The sequence below is a fragment of the Gymnogyps californianus genome, chromosome 29 (assembly GCF_018139145.2).
Source record: "Gymnogyps californianus isolate 813 chromosome 29, ASM1813914v2, whole genome shotgun sequence".
NCBI classification, from domain to species: Eukaryota; Metazoa; Chordata; class Aves; order Accipitriformes; family Cathartidae; genus Gymnogyps; species Gymnogyps californianus.
Window position 1 is genome coordinate 326,825 of NC_059499.1, and position 16,293 is coordinate 343,117.

General features: G+C 66.3%; 2 protein-coding genes across 2 annotated transcripts; both read right to left on the minus strand.

Annotated features, from left to right (window-relative positions):
- Positions 1 to 1,198: 1,198 nt before the first annotated feature.
- FDPS (farnesyl diphosphate synthase) lies at positions 1,199 to 3,582 on the minus strand. Its single transcript, XM_050912284.1, has 9 exons — positions 3,442 to 3,582; positions 3,219 to 3,359; positions 3,059 to 3,139; positions 2,845 to 2,967; positions 2,515 to 2,603; positions 2,169 to 2,241; positions 1,950 to 2,027; positions 1,739 to 1,873; positions 1,199 to 1,443 (listed from the first exon to the last, which is right to left on the minus strand). Exons 1-9 carry the CDS (start codon positions 3,580 to 3,582, stop codon positions 1,243 to 1,245), a joined length of 1,062 nt encoding a protein of 353 aa, XP_050768241.1. The 3' UTR covers positions 1,199 to 1,242.
- Positions 3,583 to 7,862: 4,280 nt separating this feature from the next.
- Positions 7,863 to 16,042, minus strand: HCN3 (hyperpolarization activated cyclic nucleotide gated potassium channel 3). Its single transcript, XM_050912283.1, has 8 exons — positions 15,720 to 16,042; positions 12,543 to 12,972; positions 12,206 to 12,367; positions 11,491 to 11,709; positions 10,878 to 11,024; positions 10,534 to 10,774; positions 9,744 to 9,908; positions 7,863 to 9,186 (listed from the first exon to the last, which is right to left on the minus strand). The coding sequence occupies exons 1-8, from the start codon at positions 16,040 to 16,042 to the stop codon at positions 8,042 to 8,044; spliced, it is 2,832 nt and encodes a 943-aa protein (XP_050768240.1). The 3' UTR covers positions 7,863 to 8,041.
- Between the last annotated feature and the right edge of the window lie 251 nt (positions 16,043 to 16,293).

Consider the following 16,293-nt stretch of genomic DNA (forward strand, 5'->3'; position numbering starts at 1 on the left):
GCAGCCAGCGAGCAGGGAAGGGCCGGCTGCAGGGGACCGGCACAAGGGCCTGTGTGTTCAGAGATGGGAATCCGCCCAGCAGAGAGGGGCTGCCCCACAGGTCCCCACTGCGGCAGGACAGCAGGACAGCCGGTTGCTGGCAGCCAGGGAGCCGGTGGCTGACCCCTGGAGTACGACCTGAGCATGGTCCGAGGACGCTCTGGCCAGTCTAGGCGGCTGCAGCAGCAGGGCTGAATTCCCTCTGCCGGGTCTCGAGGGTTGGGAGCGTCTCAGAGATGCCGTCAAGGAGAAGACGCCCTTGAAACCTCAGCCGGGGAGGTCCTGGCCAAGGGAGGGTGACACTGCCGGCTCTGAGGCCAGGGCACGGCCAGCCAAAGGCACGGGCGAGGAGACGCCCGGCCTCAGAAACACGCCGCAGACCTGGCAGCCGGCAGCGGCCGAGACATGGCAGCTGCTGCAGCCTGCCGCATCGCTCGCCCCTTCCCCTGCCGAGGGGAGAGCTGCGGCCCCGGGCATCTACCGGCGGCCTCGGGCAAGGGACGGGCAGCTCAGACCCCGGGCAGGCGGCTCTGACCCGGCACCGAGCATCCACCGGCCCCGGGGCTGGCAGGCCCCGCGGCAGGAGCGGTGCTGCCGGGGTGCAGCCGCCCCTTCCTTCCCCTCCCCGCTGCGGCTGCTCGGAGCCAGCCGTTCCGAGCCCCCCCCCCCCCCGCCCCCGGAGCCCCCCAGCCCCGCTCACCTCGTCGCGCTGCGGCGGCGAATGCGGCTGGCGGGAGGGAGGGAGGGAGGAGCCCCGGCCCCGCCCCGCCCGGGAACCGCCCCGGCCCCGCCCCTCCCGGGAGACGGCGGGGGCGGTGCTCCGGTCCAGCCCCCCCCCCCCCCCCCCCCCCCCCCCCCCCAAGACCCTGCAGCCAGAAAGCACCAGGGGTGCTGGCACCCCCCCGGCCCCAGCCCAGCCACGCCTGCAACCAACACCAGGCAGTAACGCACCCGCAATAACTTACGTTTATTGACACAAAGGCTGGCAGACAAGCTACAAACCCCCCGCCGCCCCATCGCAGGGGCTACAAACAGCCCCCCCCCAGCCCCCCACCCCAGGGCAGGGGACTCGCTGGGTGGTGGGGCAGGGACCGGCTCCAGACAGCTACGGCCGGGGGGGGGGGGGGGGGGGGGGGGGGCAAATCCCACCAGGCCCCCCCCCCTCAGCAAAGGCCAAGCAGTCCACAGACGGGCCCACCATCATCACTTCTGGCGCTTGTAAATCTTCCGAGCTAGGCCAAGAAAGATCTCCTTGGGGAGGCGGTCGGCGTGCTTTTTGATCAGTTCCTGCAGGCGCTGATAGCTGCTCTCCTCGTACTCCTGAAAAGCAGCCCTCATGCCCAGAGTATCATAGAGCTCCTTCACCTTTGCCACCTTCTCAGGCTCCTTACAGCCATAGTTCTCCTGAGAAAACACCAGAACACGTCAGGCTGAGGCCCAGCTTACGGCCGCTGCCGTAGCTGCTCGTTCCAAGCGCGGCAGGCGTCACCTCTTGTTCTCCCTGCTACCGTTTTACACTACTCACAACCACCAACCCTCCTCTCAGCCAGGCAGCAGCACAGGGCAGCTACGCTGGGTGGCACGTGGCTTTTCAGGTGTACGTTATGGCACTACACAATCTTTACACCACGTCCTCGGGGAGGGAGTCCACACCGCCTCTCCCCCATCTTCAGGGGGTTTGTCAGCCTGCTGGCGTTACCTCCAGGATCTGCCTCTGCTCTGGCGTGACCCGACGCAGACACTCCACCACCAGCCAGCTGCACTTATTGTCCTGGATATCAGTGCCAACCTTCCCTGTCAGCTCCGGGTCCCCAAAGCAGTCCAGGTAATCATCCTGTACGAAGACGGAAACACGTGAGCACCACAACCAGCATCTTATAAGCACTGAGGGACAGGGAGTCACCTCCTACCTGGATCTGAAAGAATTCACCCATCTCCAGCAAGATCGCTTTGGCATTGTCATGCTCCTCCTTACTGTCAATACCAGCCTAAGAGGGGGGAAAAAGGAATAAAGCCTTCCCGTACCTGCCTTCCACCCTTACTTCTCCCATCTCCCAAACCCCCTGCCCTCCTCGACAGCCTCATTCCGAGGGTTAGGCCTCTCCCGAGACCGTTTCCATAAAACTCACCATGTACATGGCAGCGGCCACAGGCAGGTAGAAGGAGTAGAACGCCGTCTTGTACTTAACAATTGCCTTATACCTGCGGCAGAGGAACCACGCTCAGTGACAAAGCCCAGGCCTTCCCCTCCCGTCAGGGCTCTGCAGATCGGGGCCAGCAGGAGAAAAGCAGCAGCTCCCTCCAAACCAGCCCCCAAGCTCTGACAGCGCGAGCAAGACTTGCTCCGCAAAGCCTGGTAGGCGACAGCAGCGTTTCAGCAAGCCGTTGTCTCTCTTACGCAGTCTGGAAGGGACTGCGAGCAGAGCCACCCTGCCACAACAGGGCTGGCATCTCTGTCCCTTTCCGCCTCTTTACCTCTGCTCGCTGAAGCGATTCAAATCCACCTGGGAAACGGGAGCGGTGATGAGGTCCAGCATCTGCCCGAGCTCAGTCTGGTAGGCAGTCTGAAGAGGAAAGAAAGGATTTATTCACGCAGTCCCCCAGGGAAGTCCCAACAGCGCAGTGAAAACCCCAAACCCAAGCCCCATTTCGGCTCCTCTCTTGAGTCTGAAGCAAGGACGCGTGTCTGGCAGGATGCCCGGGCGCGCAAGGAACGGTCGGAGATCCACAACATGCCATCCAACATCCAGAAACGGCCCAGAGCCGAGGTAAATCTGCGGAGCGGGCCACGGGGGCCAGGCTCACCTGCAAGAAAAGCTCCAGGAGGTGCAGGTAGTAGGGGCGCTCCCCGCAGTACTTCTTCAGCAGCCTGTAGACGGACGACTCGAGGAGGAAGGCATCGTTGACGGCATCCAGACCGATCCCCTCCTGCACCAGGAGGGCAGGGAGGTGTCACAAAACACCTTGACCCCACAGGACGCCCCCCCCCCCCAGACCGGGGCCTCCCGAATGCTCTCACCTTCTTGTACCAGCAGAGCTGTCCCCGGCGGGTGAGGGATGCATCCATGATGTCGTCAGCCACCAAGAAAAAGGCTTGGAACTGCGAGAGGCTGGGTTAGGGGGGGGGTGGGGGGTCGCCACGGGATCCCCACGGGGCCCCCGGCCGCCCCCCCTCTCACCAGCTCGATGCACCAGCCGACGGCCAGTGCGCACCGGAGGCTCTCCGGGTCCTGCTGCCCGGGGGCCGCCAGCTCCCGGAAGGCGGCCAGCACCGTCAGCCCGCGGTTGCACTTCCCGCCCGGCACGTTGTACTCCAGCACCTACGGGCAGAGAGGAGCGGGCGGGCAGTAGCGGGCAGGAGCGGGCAGCGCCGGGCCCGCCGCCCCCTCGGGCGTTCCTCACCTCCTTCAGCCGGGCCACGGCATCGCCCACCTCCGGGTGCCCCAGGCCGCCCTCCGTCAGGTCGCGGACGACCTGTGGGAAGAAGCCCACGAACTCCTCCCGCTCGGCCGCCGCCGCGCCCCGCGCCCCGCTGCCGCTCATGGTGACCGAGACCCGCCGCCGCCGCCGCCGCTGCCCTGGCGGCCTTTGGAGGCGGCCCGCCCCGCCCGGGCGCCGAGCGCGGTGCTCGCCGGGGCGCGTAGTCCGGAGCCGCGGGGGCAGCCGGCGCCTCGCCGCCGCCCGACTACAGCCCCCGGCGTGCCCCGCGCGGAGGGCGGAGCCAGCCGCGGGCCACGGCTGACGCCCGCGCTCATTGGTCCGCTCCATCGTATGAGGATGAGCCCAAGGAGGCTGAGCCAGTAGAAGCGCGGGGAGGGCGGGACCGAGCCGGCCGATTGGAGGAGAGAGCGAATGGAGCGAGTGCCGGCCGGAGCGCGGGGGCGCGGGGCAGCCCGGGGCGGGGTCTGCGGGGGCGGGGGGCGGGGCGGGCGGGGGGGGGGGGGCAGCGCAGCTGGGGGTGCATGGGGGGTGCGGGCAGCTGGGGAGGTGCGGAGGTGGGGTGCAGGGACGCGGTGTAGCTGGGGGGCGGCTGGGGGTTGCAGGGGCGCCGTGCAGTGTAACGGGGGGGGGTGGGTGCAGCGCAGGTGTGGCGTGCAGGTGTCGGGTGGGGTGCTGTGCAGGTGGGGTGCTGTGCAGGTGGGGTGCACCGCACACCTTTGAACGTGAGTGAGAAGGCGGGTGGCGGGGGGAGGTCTGGCTTCCAGTCATCCCCGTGGCCGTCACCCAGCTGGGCCGAGGACCGCTGGGTGGGCGCAGCTCTGCGGTGGCATCCTTCCCGCGTGGTGCCATGGGGGACACACTGCCGCTGGCCCTGCAGCTCCCTCCCCGGCACCCATGCCGCTGATTGGCAATCTCCCGCTTACCCGCCATAATCCTCTAATCTCAGCTAACCCCGATTTAATCAATCTCTGCCTTGTTGCCTGCTAATCCCCCACCCGCCATTGCCACAGCCGGGAATGCGGGGGCTTGGGGCAGAGCCACCCCGCTCCGGGGCCGGGTGCCCTCGCAGAGCTGGGGCCGGGCTGTGGGCAGCTGCACAGGGCTCTGCCCTCACCCCCAGGGCAGGCAGCGAGGCTCTGCCTTGCCCTGGGACACGGTGGGAGCCACCAGGTCCCTTCGGCTCCTCCCCAGCCCCAGCTGCGTCGGCTGCCCGAGCAGCCCAGCCCTGCAGATGGTGGGTAAATCGTGGCTGGGCATGAGACACACGGGCTGGAATTGTATTTCCAAGAAAATGCTCTTTTTGCTTCCGCAGCCTCGGCGCGCTCTGCGGAGCGGCTGGCTGGCCGGGCAGAGCCAGGCCCAGGCGCTGGCAGCGCAGCCCGGCCCTCCAGCAGGATGCTGGGGCAGGGGACTGTTAGCCTACACGCGCTCTTAATCGGGCTGGCTTCAGTGTAATCTGAAATAATCAAATTAGAAGGAAACCGTTAATCAGCTCTGATCTCATCGTGTGCCACAGAGCCTAATTCTTGCTGATGGTGGGGCTGCCACCAGCGTCCTGCGGGCAGGGGCTGCCCCGGTGACGCAGCCCCGCAGCAGGGCTGCTGTGGGGAGAGCCGGCAGGGCAGCGCGGGGTGACTGCCTGCGCTCACGTCCTGCCTGCGCCGCGCCGATGGTGCTGCGGCAGAGCGCGGAGGCAGGACCTGCCAAGGAGGGGTGCAGGCAGAGCAAAGCTGCGCCCCCAGACCGGTGCCGGGTGCGCTGGCAGTGCCGTGCGGGGCTGTGCGCCGCAAACGCCCCGGCTGCTGCAGCTCGGGCACCCCAGCCCATCTCGCGCTGCATGACCTTCATTTAATCTAGTTGATGCCTAGAGTCTGCTCTGCAATCAGGCGATATCAAACCTCCCCCTCCCCCCCGGTTAATAAACGGAAGGGAGACGGGAGGGGAAAATAACCAAAGATTAAACACTAATCTCCCCAGGGCCTAAAGGGACAGGGGTGGGCGGGAGGGGACCTGTTGCCTTTGGGCTCCCACTGCGCTGCCCGGGTCTGTGGGGCCGGGGAGAGGCCCCTCACTGGGCACCCGAGGATGCCCCGGCTGCTCCTGGCTCCGGGGAGGGCCAGGATCGGATCCGCCTTTTAAGTAGGAGGGGGACCGCGGCATCCCCCCCTGCCCCGTCCCATCCTCGTGGGCAGGGCGGTGGGGGTGCCGGTGGGTGGCACCGAAGGAGGCTCCCCCAGACCTGCTCAGAATCTCTCTTTATTATTTAAATCCATTATATACAACGACCAAAAATAAAAAAACGCTTTTAAATTCTCTGCGATATGAAAACTACAAGCTCTGTACATCGACTGCCGTGAGTGCAAGAGTGAAGGATCATGGTCTTTGGTGGCTAGACTTGCGCCCACGCACGCCGCAGAGACACGCGCGTGCACGGCCAGCACCCCCGGCCCCAGCCCCTCCAGCCGCCCCTCTTGCCTCCCCGCCGGGACGGGGCGCTGGGGCCACGAGCTGACCGCGGCTCATGGCAGGGGTCTGTTGCGGCGGTGACTGAAGCACAGGGTGGCTCTGGCTCCTGACACGGGGCTGCGGTGTGGGGAGGGCGCACCGGCGGTGCAGCCGGCAGAAGCGGAGCCGTGCTCGGTGCCGTCCAAGCCGGCCCACGTGCTCTGCGGGGGACACCTAGGATGACCGCTAAAACATCTACATCACGCAGTGTAAACACAGCCCAGGAACGTCTGACTACGCGGCCCGGCTGCAGACCCCTTCCCGAGGGGCTGCCGGGGAGACACCGACCATGGGGATGGAGCGGGACGTGGGGGTGGGCGGGGAAGGGGAGTTGAAGTCCGTGAAAAAAAGGCAGTGCTGGACATCCCCTCCGACGGACACGCTGACTGGATTCCTGCCGGGCTGCTGTGCCCTGCAGGCTGGGCTCCCCGAGCAGCCCTGCGGTCCGGACTGGTCCCGATGTCCCAAAACACGAGGGGGGAGAACTGAAGACCTCACTTCGAGAAGTATCACGTGGAACAAGACCCTCGCCCGCCGCACCGGGGGTCCGGCAGGCCCCACACAGCAGCAGCCAAGCCCCAGAGCACGACTACAAGCCATGGTTCCTGACTCCAGTAGTGGGAAGCAGCTTACGCAGCGTGGCGGGGTCGGGAGGGGACACTACTCTAACCAGGACTGTTAACACGGTTGGCCCAAAGCGACACTGTAAGCAGAGCTCAGCTGCTCGGCAGAGCCACGACTCGAACACACATTGCTGACTACTGGCTCTGGAGGGGCGATGTGGGTTGGCTGCGGGGACCCCAGGCCCCTGCCCTCCTGCACGGAGACCCAGGAGGGCGAGGGGAGGCAGCCCCACGGCCCCGCACGTCACCTAGGCGCTGCCCGGGGTTGGCATCTCTTCGCGACACCCTTCTGCTCGCTGCGGCGCTGGTGACCGGCATCTCCAGGCAGTCTGGAAATGGGACCGCAGCGCAGGGCAGGGTGGGAGCAGAGCCTGGGCTAAGCATCCTCCTGGGAGCCACAGGCAACGGGGTTGCCCCTGGGCTGCCCCCTCTGAGCATTCTCCTGGAGCTGCAGGTAAGCCGGGTCCTCCCTGGGCTGTCCCCTTGCCGGAGCATGGCGAGGGTCCAGGCTTCAGCGCCCAGATGTGGGGACAGAGCCCTGCCCGGCGACACATCCCAGCCCCGCGGGGACCCAGCACCTCTGAGACAAGATGCTCCCCCAAGCCGGGGAGAGGCACCCGGGGGCTGCTCAGTGGGAGACCCATCTGCCCCCGGCTCTGCCGCTTGGCACTCGTCACACCAGGGGGACCCTGCCTGGGACCCCAGGTCCTGGCGCCGTGCCCCAAGGGACCTGCCAGGGCCTCAGGGAGGGGGGGACCTGGTCCCCGCTGGCCCTGGGTACCCACGTTCTGCCTGCCCGGGGAGACCCCGCCGTGGGCTCCGGCCCCCTCACTCTGCCCTCAGCAGTGGGCCCCGGGGGGCTGCCTCTCCCTCCTCTCCCAAAAAGTGAAGGCGCTGGGCAGAGCTTTCTGGGGATCAAGGCGGGCGTGTGGCGGCCGCTGCTGCGACAGAGGACAAACTGGAGGAGCCGCCAGCGCCGGCCTGGCCCCGAGGAGAGGCCGTGGGGTGCGAGGGCAGAGCGCGGGGCGGGCTGGCCCCCAAGGAGCAGTTGTGGGGAGCCGGGCTCCCCAGGGAGGCCGGAGTTTGGGCGAGGGCTCTGACCCGTCCTGTTGCCTCCAGGAGGAGGGCAGGACTCAGGACAGATGGTGATGGAGCAAGGAGGGGAGAGCCCGGGCAGGGTCCTCCCCTCGGGGCAACCAGCAGAGCCCCCTCCTCATCCAGCTGGGCCAGCTCGGGGGCTGCCCCACACCCGTCCCTGCCGTGCCCCCATGCCCGCAGCAGCCAGTCCATGGCCCTGGGTGCTGCCTCTCACCTTGTCTTCCCTCCGACACAGCCGGGGCTGGGGGCCTTCGCCAGGTGCTCTGCCTCTCCTGCCGCCTCTGCCGCCAGGGTGCCCGGGTCCCTCCTGCCTGTGCCTGGGTGCCGCCGGGGATTCACATGTTGGATGGGAGTTTGGGCTTCCCCGTTTCCACCTCGGGGCTGAAGGCCACGGAGCCCTTGCGGGAGGGACCTGCTGCCTGCCTGGACGTGGAGACCGGGGACTGTGGGGTGGATGCTCCTGCCACGGAGCGGCTGGGTTGAGCCAGCGATCCTGAAGGCATCTGCTGCGAGTGTGCTGGCTGGCCTGGGATCCCCGGACATGGCTTGGTGAGGAGTCCGGCTACCGAGGGAGAGGATCTGCGGGCCAGGTTCCCCGCGGATTTCCTGCCCTGCTGCAAGGAGCTCCCATCGGCTTGCTGGGCCACTTTATTGGGAAGGGAGGGCTGGGAGGCGGAGAGGAGCCGGACATCCTGGGTGAGCCGCCCCACCGGCAGGCCCTGGATGCTCCTGTGCTTCACCAGCTGCTGGGGCTGCATCAGAAGAGAGATGTGGGAGCCGGTGGCTCGGGACAGGCTGTAGTGGAGCGTTCTCCCCGCCGGCAGCGCCTGCTCCGAGCTGGGGGACGGAGCTCCCGTCGCCTGCTGCAGCAGCGAGGTGGAGACCGAGGCGGCGCGGGACTTGGAGAGCTGGGGCTGGGAGCCGGCTGGGGGCTGCTTGGCCGCCGCCGGCAGCTCCCCCTTCTGCGCCGCGCGCGGCGGGGGCTGCGCCCCGTGGCTTGGTCTCTGGCCCCCGCTCTCCAGGGGCGCCTGGGACTGGACCATGGGGGAGGAAGGCGAACCGGCGGCGGGCGTCTGGAGGTGGGACTGAGCCCCTGACGGGGAGCTGACGGAGGAAGGCCGGGACCCCCCCAGGCTGGGCTGGGACCTGCGCACCTGCTTCGTGAGCAGGGTGGCCTCAGGTGAGAGCGGGCTGGAGATGGAGGAGGGCGGCAGGAAGATGTGGGCCTGCAGGCTGTGCTGGTGAGTCAAGGCAATGGCCACATTGGTGGTGGCAGCGGCTGTCTGCAGGGGTGCGTGCACCAGCGGTTCCCAGATCACCGGCTTGCCGCTCAGCTCCCGGCCCATTGCCATCTGCTGCAGGTCCTGGATGTTGTGGGCCATGTCCTGGTCGTGCTTCACGATCTGCTGGATCATCTCGTTGTTCATGGGCCCCGCACTGTGCTCGGCTCGCTTGCGGAGTAAGATGGAGTTCTTCTTTCCTGGGTGGGAGGTAGCAGTGTCACCGACCCTGGGAGCCCTCGGGGGCACCGTGGAGGGCAGGGCGGCAGTGGGGAAGGGACAGTAAAACCTCACCGGTGTGCCGAAGGGAAGCAAGACCCTGGGGAGGGTCTGGGCTGGGGCAGAGGGAGAAGCAGGGACAAAACAGGGGAGTCCTGGCTCCAAAGGTTCCAGGCTGGGGGCTGGGGTCCTGCTTGTCCTCCGCAGGCGAGGGGGGGCGAGGACAAGCAGCTGGCCAATGTCAGACAGTGCAAATATGGGGGGGGAGAGGGTGACAGCACCCCCGGGGAAGCCTGTCATACGGCATTGCCCAGATCTTGCCTGGGAGGAGAGAGGGATCCTGGAGGCAGGCTCCTTCCTTGTGCTCCCCCTCATCCTCATTGCTGGGCACCCATGGAGCTGGGGTGCCGTGATCTATGGGGTCTGTGATGTTGTCACCCATGGGGTCCGTGATGCCATCACCCATGGGGCGGGGGTGCCATGGGCCCTGGGAGCAGGCGCAGAGGTGGCCGTGCTGGGCCCAGGGGCCGCTCCTCACCTATGCGGTCCAGCCGGTCCATGGCCACTGTCTCGAAGGCCCTGCGCATCATGGGATACTCCTCCAGCACCTCATTGAAATTATCCACTGACAAGGAGTAGAGGCGGCAGTAGGTGTCAGCTCGCACGCTGGCCGTCCGCCTGCCCCGCGTCAGCAGACAGATTTCTGCAGGGAGACAGGTTTGGGTTTCAGGATGACGCAGCCATCCATCCCCTTCCCAACAGCCTCCCCAGATAACGGCAGCCGGAGCGGGGACAGGACTGCCCGGCATTCCCACACCCTGCACAGAAACAGAGCATGACTCAGGGGGAGGGACAGACCCGGGAGTCTGGACAGCCACGGCCGTGCCCTTGGCCAGGCACAGCCTTTTCCTCCCTCCTCAGGCCATGGAGACATTCCTGGGCACAGCTGCTGTGAATGCCTGGCCCGTTTCTCTCCCAAACCTGTGCTCGTAGCCTCTAAACTGGTTCGGATGCTCTGCTCTAAACCACCCTCCTCTCCAGCCAGAGGGGGGGGGGGTGGATGCCCCCTCTGCCCAAGCCAGCCAGAATTCAGGGCTCTGACCGCTGGTCCCTCTGATTCAATCTGCTGGACAAGGCACCCCATAAGAACAGGGGTGGTGGACTTCTGAGCCCCAGAGCCCGGTGTGAGGTGGATGCCAAGCCTTTGGCACTGGGCAAGAGTGGATGGGCAGAGGGTGCAGCCGGCAGAAACATCAGGGATGCCCCAGCTCCCCGCCCCGGCAGCTCTCGCTCCCCTCTGCTCTCCAGGTCCCCCAGCCCAGCCTCACCCCCAAAGTAGGAGCCATCAGACAGCTTTGTCTCCTTGTTGCCCTTGGTGAGGATGCTGACCACCCCGTGCTGGATGAAGTACATCTTTTTGCCCACGGTGCCCTCGCGGATGATGAAGTCCCCGGGCTGGAAGACCTCAAAGCGCAGCTTGGTCAGCATGGCTGTCACAAAGTTGGGGTCCGCATTGGCAAACAGGGGCATGTTGGCCACCAGGTTGCGGCAGTTGAAGTTGATGATCTCCTGTGGGGTGAGGAGCAGGTCAGCGGAGACATCGCCGAGCCTCACCCCAGCGAGCAACGGTCCTCCTCCCCCAAGTCACCAGCACTGGGGTGCCTGCCCGTACCTCTTTGAGCGGCTCACTGAGCTCCCCCAGGATGTTCTCCTCGTCAAACATCTTGCCCTGGTAGCGGTGCTCGTAGTACTCGTGGATCCGTTGGCGCGTGTCCCCAGGCAGCTTGTGGAATGACATGTACTGCTCCACTTGCTTGTACTGTGGGGACAAGGCAGAGCCACACAGGGCTGTGCTGAAACAAGCTGCACCGCGCCAGAGGCCGGCGGCACGGCCGGCCAACGCTTTCCCTCTCCTTGGCGGTGAGAAGCAGCTGCTGCCGGAGCTGGGATCCAGGCACCCCTGCTCCAGGGCCCTGTCCCAAAGGCCACCTCCGGGGCAGAGGATGGGACCCCTGTGCACTCGGGATGCAGAAGGGCCCAGAGCAGAGGCCAGGATGGGGCCTCACTATGCTAGGGTGAACCCCAACATCATGAATGGGGCGTCTCTATCCAAACGGGCAGCCTGGCCCTCACCCCTCCACCCCCAGGTGAGTGGCAAGGGCAAAGATCAGGGCAGGAATCTGCAGGGCAGGGCAGCCCACGCTGAGCTGGTTCTGGAGCTGCACCCGCTCGTGCAAGGACATCTTCCCCCAGTACTCAGGCACTCACTACCCCACCCCGCTGACCTTCTCCTGGTACTGGCGCCGGGATGAGTCCAGCGACTGGATGAGGGCGGTGGCGTGGCCGATGAACATGGCGTAGCAGGTGGCCCCCACGATCATGCTCAGCATCGTGAGCCAGACGTCGGTCATGCCCTCGGGCGCCTGCTGGCCGTAGCCGATGCAGAGCATGTGGCTCATGGCCTTGAACAGAGCGTGCGAGTACTGCTTCCCCCAGGAGTCGTTCTGCGGACGAGGGAACAGCGGTGCTGGGGGGTCTGTTGGAAGGAGCTGCTGGGCTGAACCCTCCAGTCCCCCCTCCCCGAGCCAGGGAGCCCAGAGCCCCAGCGAGAAAAAGGTTTCCGATGTGTCCAAGCCCAAAGGACAGAGCTCTGCTCCAGGAGGAAGCATTGGGGACTCTGCAAAGCCCTGAGCCTGCACCAGCCCCTGCTCTGGGGAGGAGGCAGCAGCCCCACCGCCCTGTTCCATCCTGGCAGGGCACGAGGGATTCCCCTGGCTGCTCCGACTCCAGCAGCAGCCAAGGTGGGCCGAGATGGGAAGGTGGTGCAGAGATTCCCTCTACCCCATCTCACTGCTGCTGCAGGGCTGTGACCAGAGAGACGCTGCTGCGCAGCACGCAGATCCAGGCAGCTCCAGCCTTAGAGTATGAGATGTGTTACCAGATCCTCTCCTCCCTCCCCGGAGATGCACGGCCAGTATCGCCCCTGCGCAGGGCACTCACCACCATGTGATTGATGGAGACCCAGCAGTCCTCGGGGAAGTCTTGCAGCATGGGCACCAGGAACTGGAGGCAGCCGTCCCAGTGACACAGCAGCAGCATCATGCCGATGAGGTTGAAGATCCTCACCACAGCACTGGCCAGGTCGTACGTCATATGGAAGATCTGGGGAAGAGGCAGGAGTGGAGCTACAGAGAAACTCTTTTCCCAGAACGGCTCTCTGAACCTCCGCCCTCCAGCCAGCCGTACCCGACAGCCAGGGATCTCTGACCTGGCCCGAGACCCTGACGAGGGGCCTTGGACCCCCAGAACCCCCAACCCAACCCCAGGGGGTTCTCACCTCCTCCCACTGGTGGATGTAGCGGATGAGGCGCGAGAGGCGCAGCAGGCGCAGCAGGCTGAGGATCTTGGTGAAGCGGACGATGCGTAAGGCCCGGGCTGTCTTGTAGACATCAGAATCCACCTGGGTCTCCAGGTCAACGATGAGGAAGATGTAGTCAACCGGGATGGAGGAGACGAAGTCAACCAGGAACCAGCTCTTCAAGTACTTCATTTTGATGGTGTGAGGATCAAGGATGATCTCCGTGTTGTCCTCCACCACAATGCCTGTCCGGAAGTTCAGCACCAGGTCAGCCAAGAAGAAAGTGTCTGAAAGCACGTTGAAAACGATCCAGGGAGGAGTGTTCTCATCCTTGAAGAAGGTGATGCCCACAGGCAGGATGATCAAATTCCCCACCATCAGGAGCAGCATGATGAGGTCCCAGTAAAACCTGCAGGGAGGGAGTGCGGGGGACGGAGCAGGGCAGGGAGAAGTGAGGAGAGGCAGGACACAGCTGGTTAGAAAGCAAACCCAGGTTCCAAGTTAGAGAGTCCAACACATCGTGGAGAGACAGGCGCTCAGGACACAGGCACGCGTGCCTGCCCACACACACGACTAAGACCCTGCTGCTTGGCTGGGGCACACGCAAGTATATGTGCACAGAGAGGAGCAATTCTGCACCGGCTCCTGAGGCAGAGCAGGGCCAAGGGTCTGGGGGAGCAAACGTCACCCTGTGCGTGTAGGAACGGAGGGCTGCGGCTCGAGGAGCTTGGCTGTCGCTCCTCCCTCTCCTCGTGGCATGACAGTGCACGCACACGTAAGCCCCTGCCCCAAACTTGACATCGGCCCTGTGGAAAACTCAGGGAGGACATGGGCTTTGCTCCCTGGAGCTCCCGGCCATCCGCCGGTTCCCTGCCACCGCCCGGCTGGCTTAGCAGGATTTAGAATAAGCTTTGCTGGTTATGCAAACCGAGTGCCGAGCTCCTGGGGTGGCCGAGGGACTTGGGGGCCAGGGAGGCTGTCGGGATTGTAGCATGGGTGAGCCAGGCAGCAGCCAAGCAAGTAGATAGACAAGTGCCAACACCACGGGGAAGGTGGGAGGAACGCGTCTAACCCCAAAGGGGCTGCTCGCGAGCACTGGGCAGGAGCTACACAGCCCTGGGCCTGCAGGACCCCCTAATCCACCTCCTTTCTCTGAGAGTGGACAAGCTCAGAGGCTTCGGAGGAAAAGCCAAGAGACACCGGGCAGCAGTTGATTAACGTTTGGTTATGCCATGAAATTCAGCATCCCCATTCACATGCAAATGTGGCTGGGATGTTTTCATTCTTCACACAAACGCATGTAACGCCTTTCTTCACGAGGCTTGTGACGGCTCCTGCGACAGCTTGGTGGACTCCCGGGCTCCCCACTCAAAGTCTTTATGGGTGCCTGGAAAAGCAAGTCCAGCTCCCACCTTCGGGTGCCCCCGTTAGCCCCAGCCCTGGTTGTGGGTACAGATCCGAATCTCCAAAGGTGACCTCAGGGCAACTCTTAGTGCCTCGTGGATCCAGACTGGCCTTTGCACGTGACAAGAAGCCTGCGGGTGTTTCGTACCCTGCGTCCTCGGTGGGGCACAGGCACTGGGCTTTCTGCAGGTGGTGGGGAAGAGGAGGGAGGAGAAGTCGTGGCAACCACGTGAGGCTCCTTCAGCGAGAGAGCACCAGAGCCTGGCAGGGAGGGAGGCAACACCTCCCCGGGGAGCTCCCCCAGCGCCGAGGAGCCTCGCACAAATTAACACCCTCTTGCCCTTTGCTGGGGCAGGCAAGGAGATGCCAGCCAAGGCAGAAGGGACCTGACCTGGCCAAGCAATCGCCTCCTGCACCCCCACGCTGTGCCCCGAGAAACGCCGCACACCGAGCGGGGAAGCTGCCTGCCCCCGCAGCTGCCTGAACCTGCCGGGAGCTCTTGATTCAGATTTAGGCTTAAGCTCTTTAGGGCAGGCCCTGTCCTTTACTCTGTGTCAGGCCGAACGCGTGGGGCCCTGATCTCAACGGCCTTTATGTATCCCCATAATGTGATAAACACCGGCATAATCCCACCGGCTGTCTACCTGCCAGCTCGCTTCGTATCAATGGCTGCGCAAGCTGCTCCTGCCAAGCTCAGGCTCACAAACTTTGGGCAGCTTCCCCAGGAAAAGGGCTCTAAGGGCTTGCAGCCCTCGGTGTCGCGCTGGAGCAGCGCAGGGGAGCTGGCATGCACGGAAGGTTGGGGCCCAGCGGCGAGGGGAGCTGGCTACAGGTGCCGGGGACCCGTGGCGGGTACTGGCCCTGCTCTGGGATGCTTTACCAGGCTGGGGACATCAGCCGTGTCACAGCGTGCTGCGGGAGATGACTGCCTGGCAGTTTCATCCCCCGTAGAGAAAGCCCACCCTATATGACTCAACATCCCCGTGACACCCAGTTCCTCCCACATCATCCATCCCTGAGCTCTCCCTGTGATCCCGGTGACACTGTGAGCCAGGCCTGGCTCCCCGCTGCGTGCCCTGCCCTCCTCCAGCAGCTCCCCGGGCTGTGGAGACGGAACCCGTGCTGGGCAGGCTCTGCGGGCAGCTCGTGGGGCCCGTGTCCCCGTGGGGACGGCACGGCTCTTCACCAGACGCAGAAATTAAAACCAGAATCGAGAAGGGGGGAAGAAGCTGTGCGAGGAGGCAAAGACCAGCAGCCCCTGCCTCCTCCTTCGCATGCCCAGACCCGGGTCAGCGGAGGTCCCCGGCTCGGCTGGGCTGCCCCGGCCCAGCGGGAGCCCCGAGGGCCCGGGGGCCCGGGGAGAGGCTGAGGCAGAAGAAAGTTGTTTGTGCTCGCCGTGGGGCCGGGCGCGGGATAACCCGAGGATGGGGAAGGGGATGGGGCAGCGCGGCCCCGGGTACCGGTGAGGGCCGGCCCCGCGGCGGCTCGCCCGGCTGCGGTGGGAAGCCGCGTCCCCCCGGCCCGGTGCGGAGCCCCGGCGCCCGTCACTTGTTGCCCCGACGGTCGCGGGCGGAGCGGCGGGGCCGGGCCGGGCCGGGCGGCGGAGCCGCGCTCAGCACCACGGACAGCGGCGGCGGCCGGGGCCGGGGCCGGGGCCGGGGCCGGGGCCGGGGCCGGGTGGCGGGCCGGGGCCGGGGCCGGGGCCGGGGTGGCGGGGCCGGGGCCGGGAAGGACGCGGGGCCCGGGTCCCACCTGAAGTCGCTGTAGGGGTGGATGATCCAGGCACCGGCCGACTTCACCCGCTGCCGCTCGATCTCCACGGCCCGGTGGCTGCCGAACATGCGCAGCGAGAACTTGTTCACGGCGGGCTGCAGCATGGCCCCGAGCTGCCGCTGCACGAACGTGCCCGTCGCCGCCGCCGCCGCCGCCGCCTCGCCCTCCGCCACGATCTGTTCCGTCGCCGCCGGCGAGGCCGGGGCCGCGCCTGCCGCCCCCGCGGGCGCCCCCGCCGCCTCCCCGTCCAGCACCGGCAGCTTCTCCCGTGGCTCGGGGCTCCGGCCCGGCGCCGCGTCCATGCCGCCGCCGCCGCCGCCGCCGCCGCGCCTCACGTTTCCTTCAAACGCCCTTGCCCGGGCGCCCTGCCCGCCGCCCCGCCGCACATGCCCGGCCCCGGGCGGGCGGGCGCTCGCTCGCCGCCCCCGGCCGCTCGGTCACCGGTCGCGCTCGCTCGCCGGTGCCCGCAGCTCCGCCGGCGCCCGCCTGTTGCGCACACCCTGGCGCGGGCGCGGCGGCCGGGCCCCGCCGCCAGCGGGGAGGCGCCGGCGGC

What these genes read in the sequence shown, in the direction of transcription:
- FDPS (XM_050912284.1), bottom strand. Translation starts at nt 3,582, where the DNA reads ATGAGCGGCAGCGGGGCGCGGGGCGCGGCGGCGGCCGAGCGGGAGGAG. An exon ending in CCGTGGCCCGGCTGAAGGAG is followed by an intron (nt 3,360 to 3,441) that starts GTGAGGAACGCC and finishes CTCTGCCCGTAG; the next exon opens with GTGCTGGAGTACAACGTGCC. An exon ending in TCGGCTGGTGCATCGAGCTG is followed by an intron (nt 3,140 to 3,218) that starts GTGAGAGGGGGG and finishes AGCCTCTCGCAG; the next exon opens with TTCCAAGCCTTTTTCTTGGT.
- HCN3 (XM_050912283.1), bottom strand. Translation starts at nt 16,042, where the DNA reads ATGGACGCGGCGCCGGGCCGGAGCCCCGAGCCACGGGAGAAGCTGCCG. An exon ending in TCTCCATCAATCACATGGTG is followed by an intron (nt 11,710 to 12,205) that starts GTGAGTGCCCTG and finishes CCTCGTCCGCAG; the next exon opens with AACGACTCCTGGGGGAAGCA. An exon ending in GGCGCCAGTACCAGGAGAAG is followed by an intron (nt 11,025 to 11,490) that starts GTCAGCGGGGTG and finishes TTGTCCCCACAG; the next exon opens with TACAAGCAAGTGGAGCAGTA.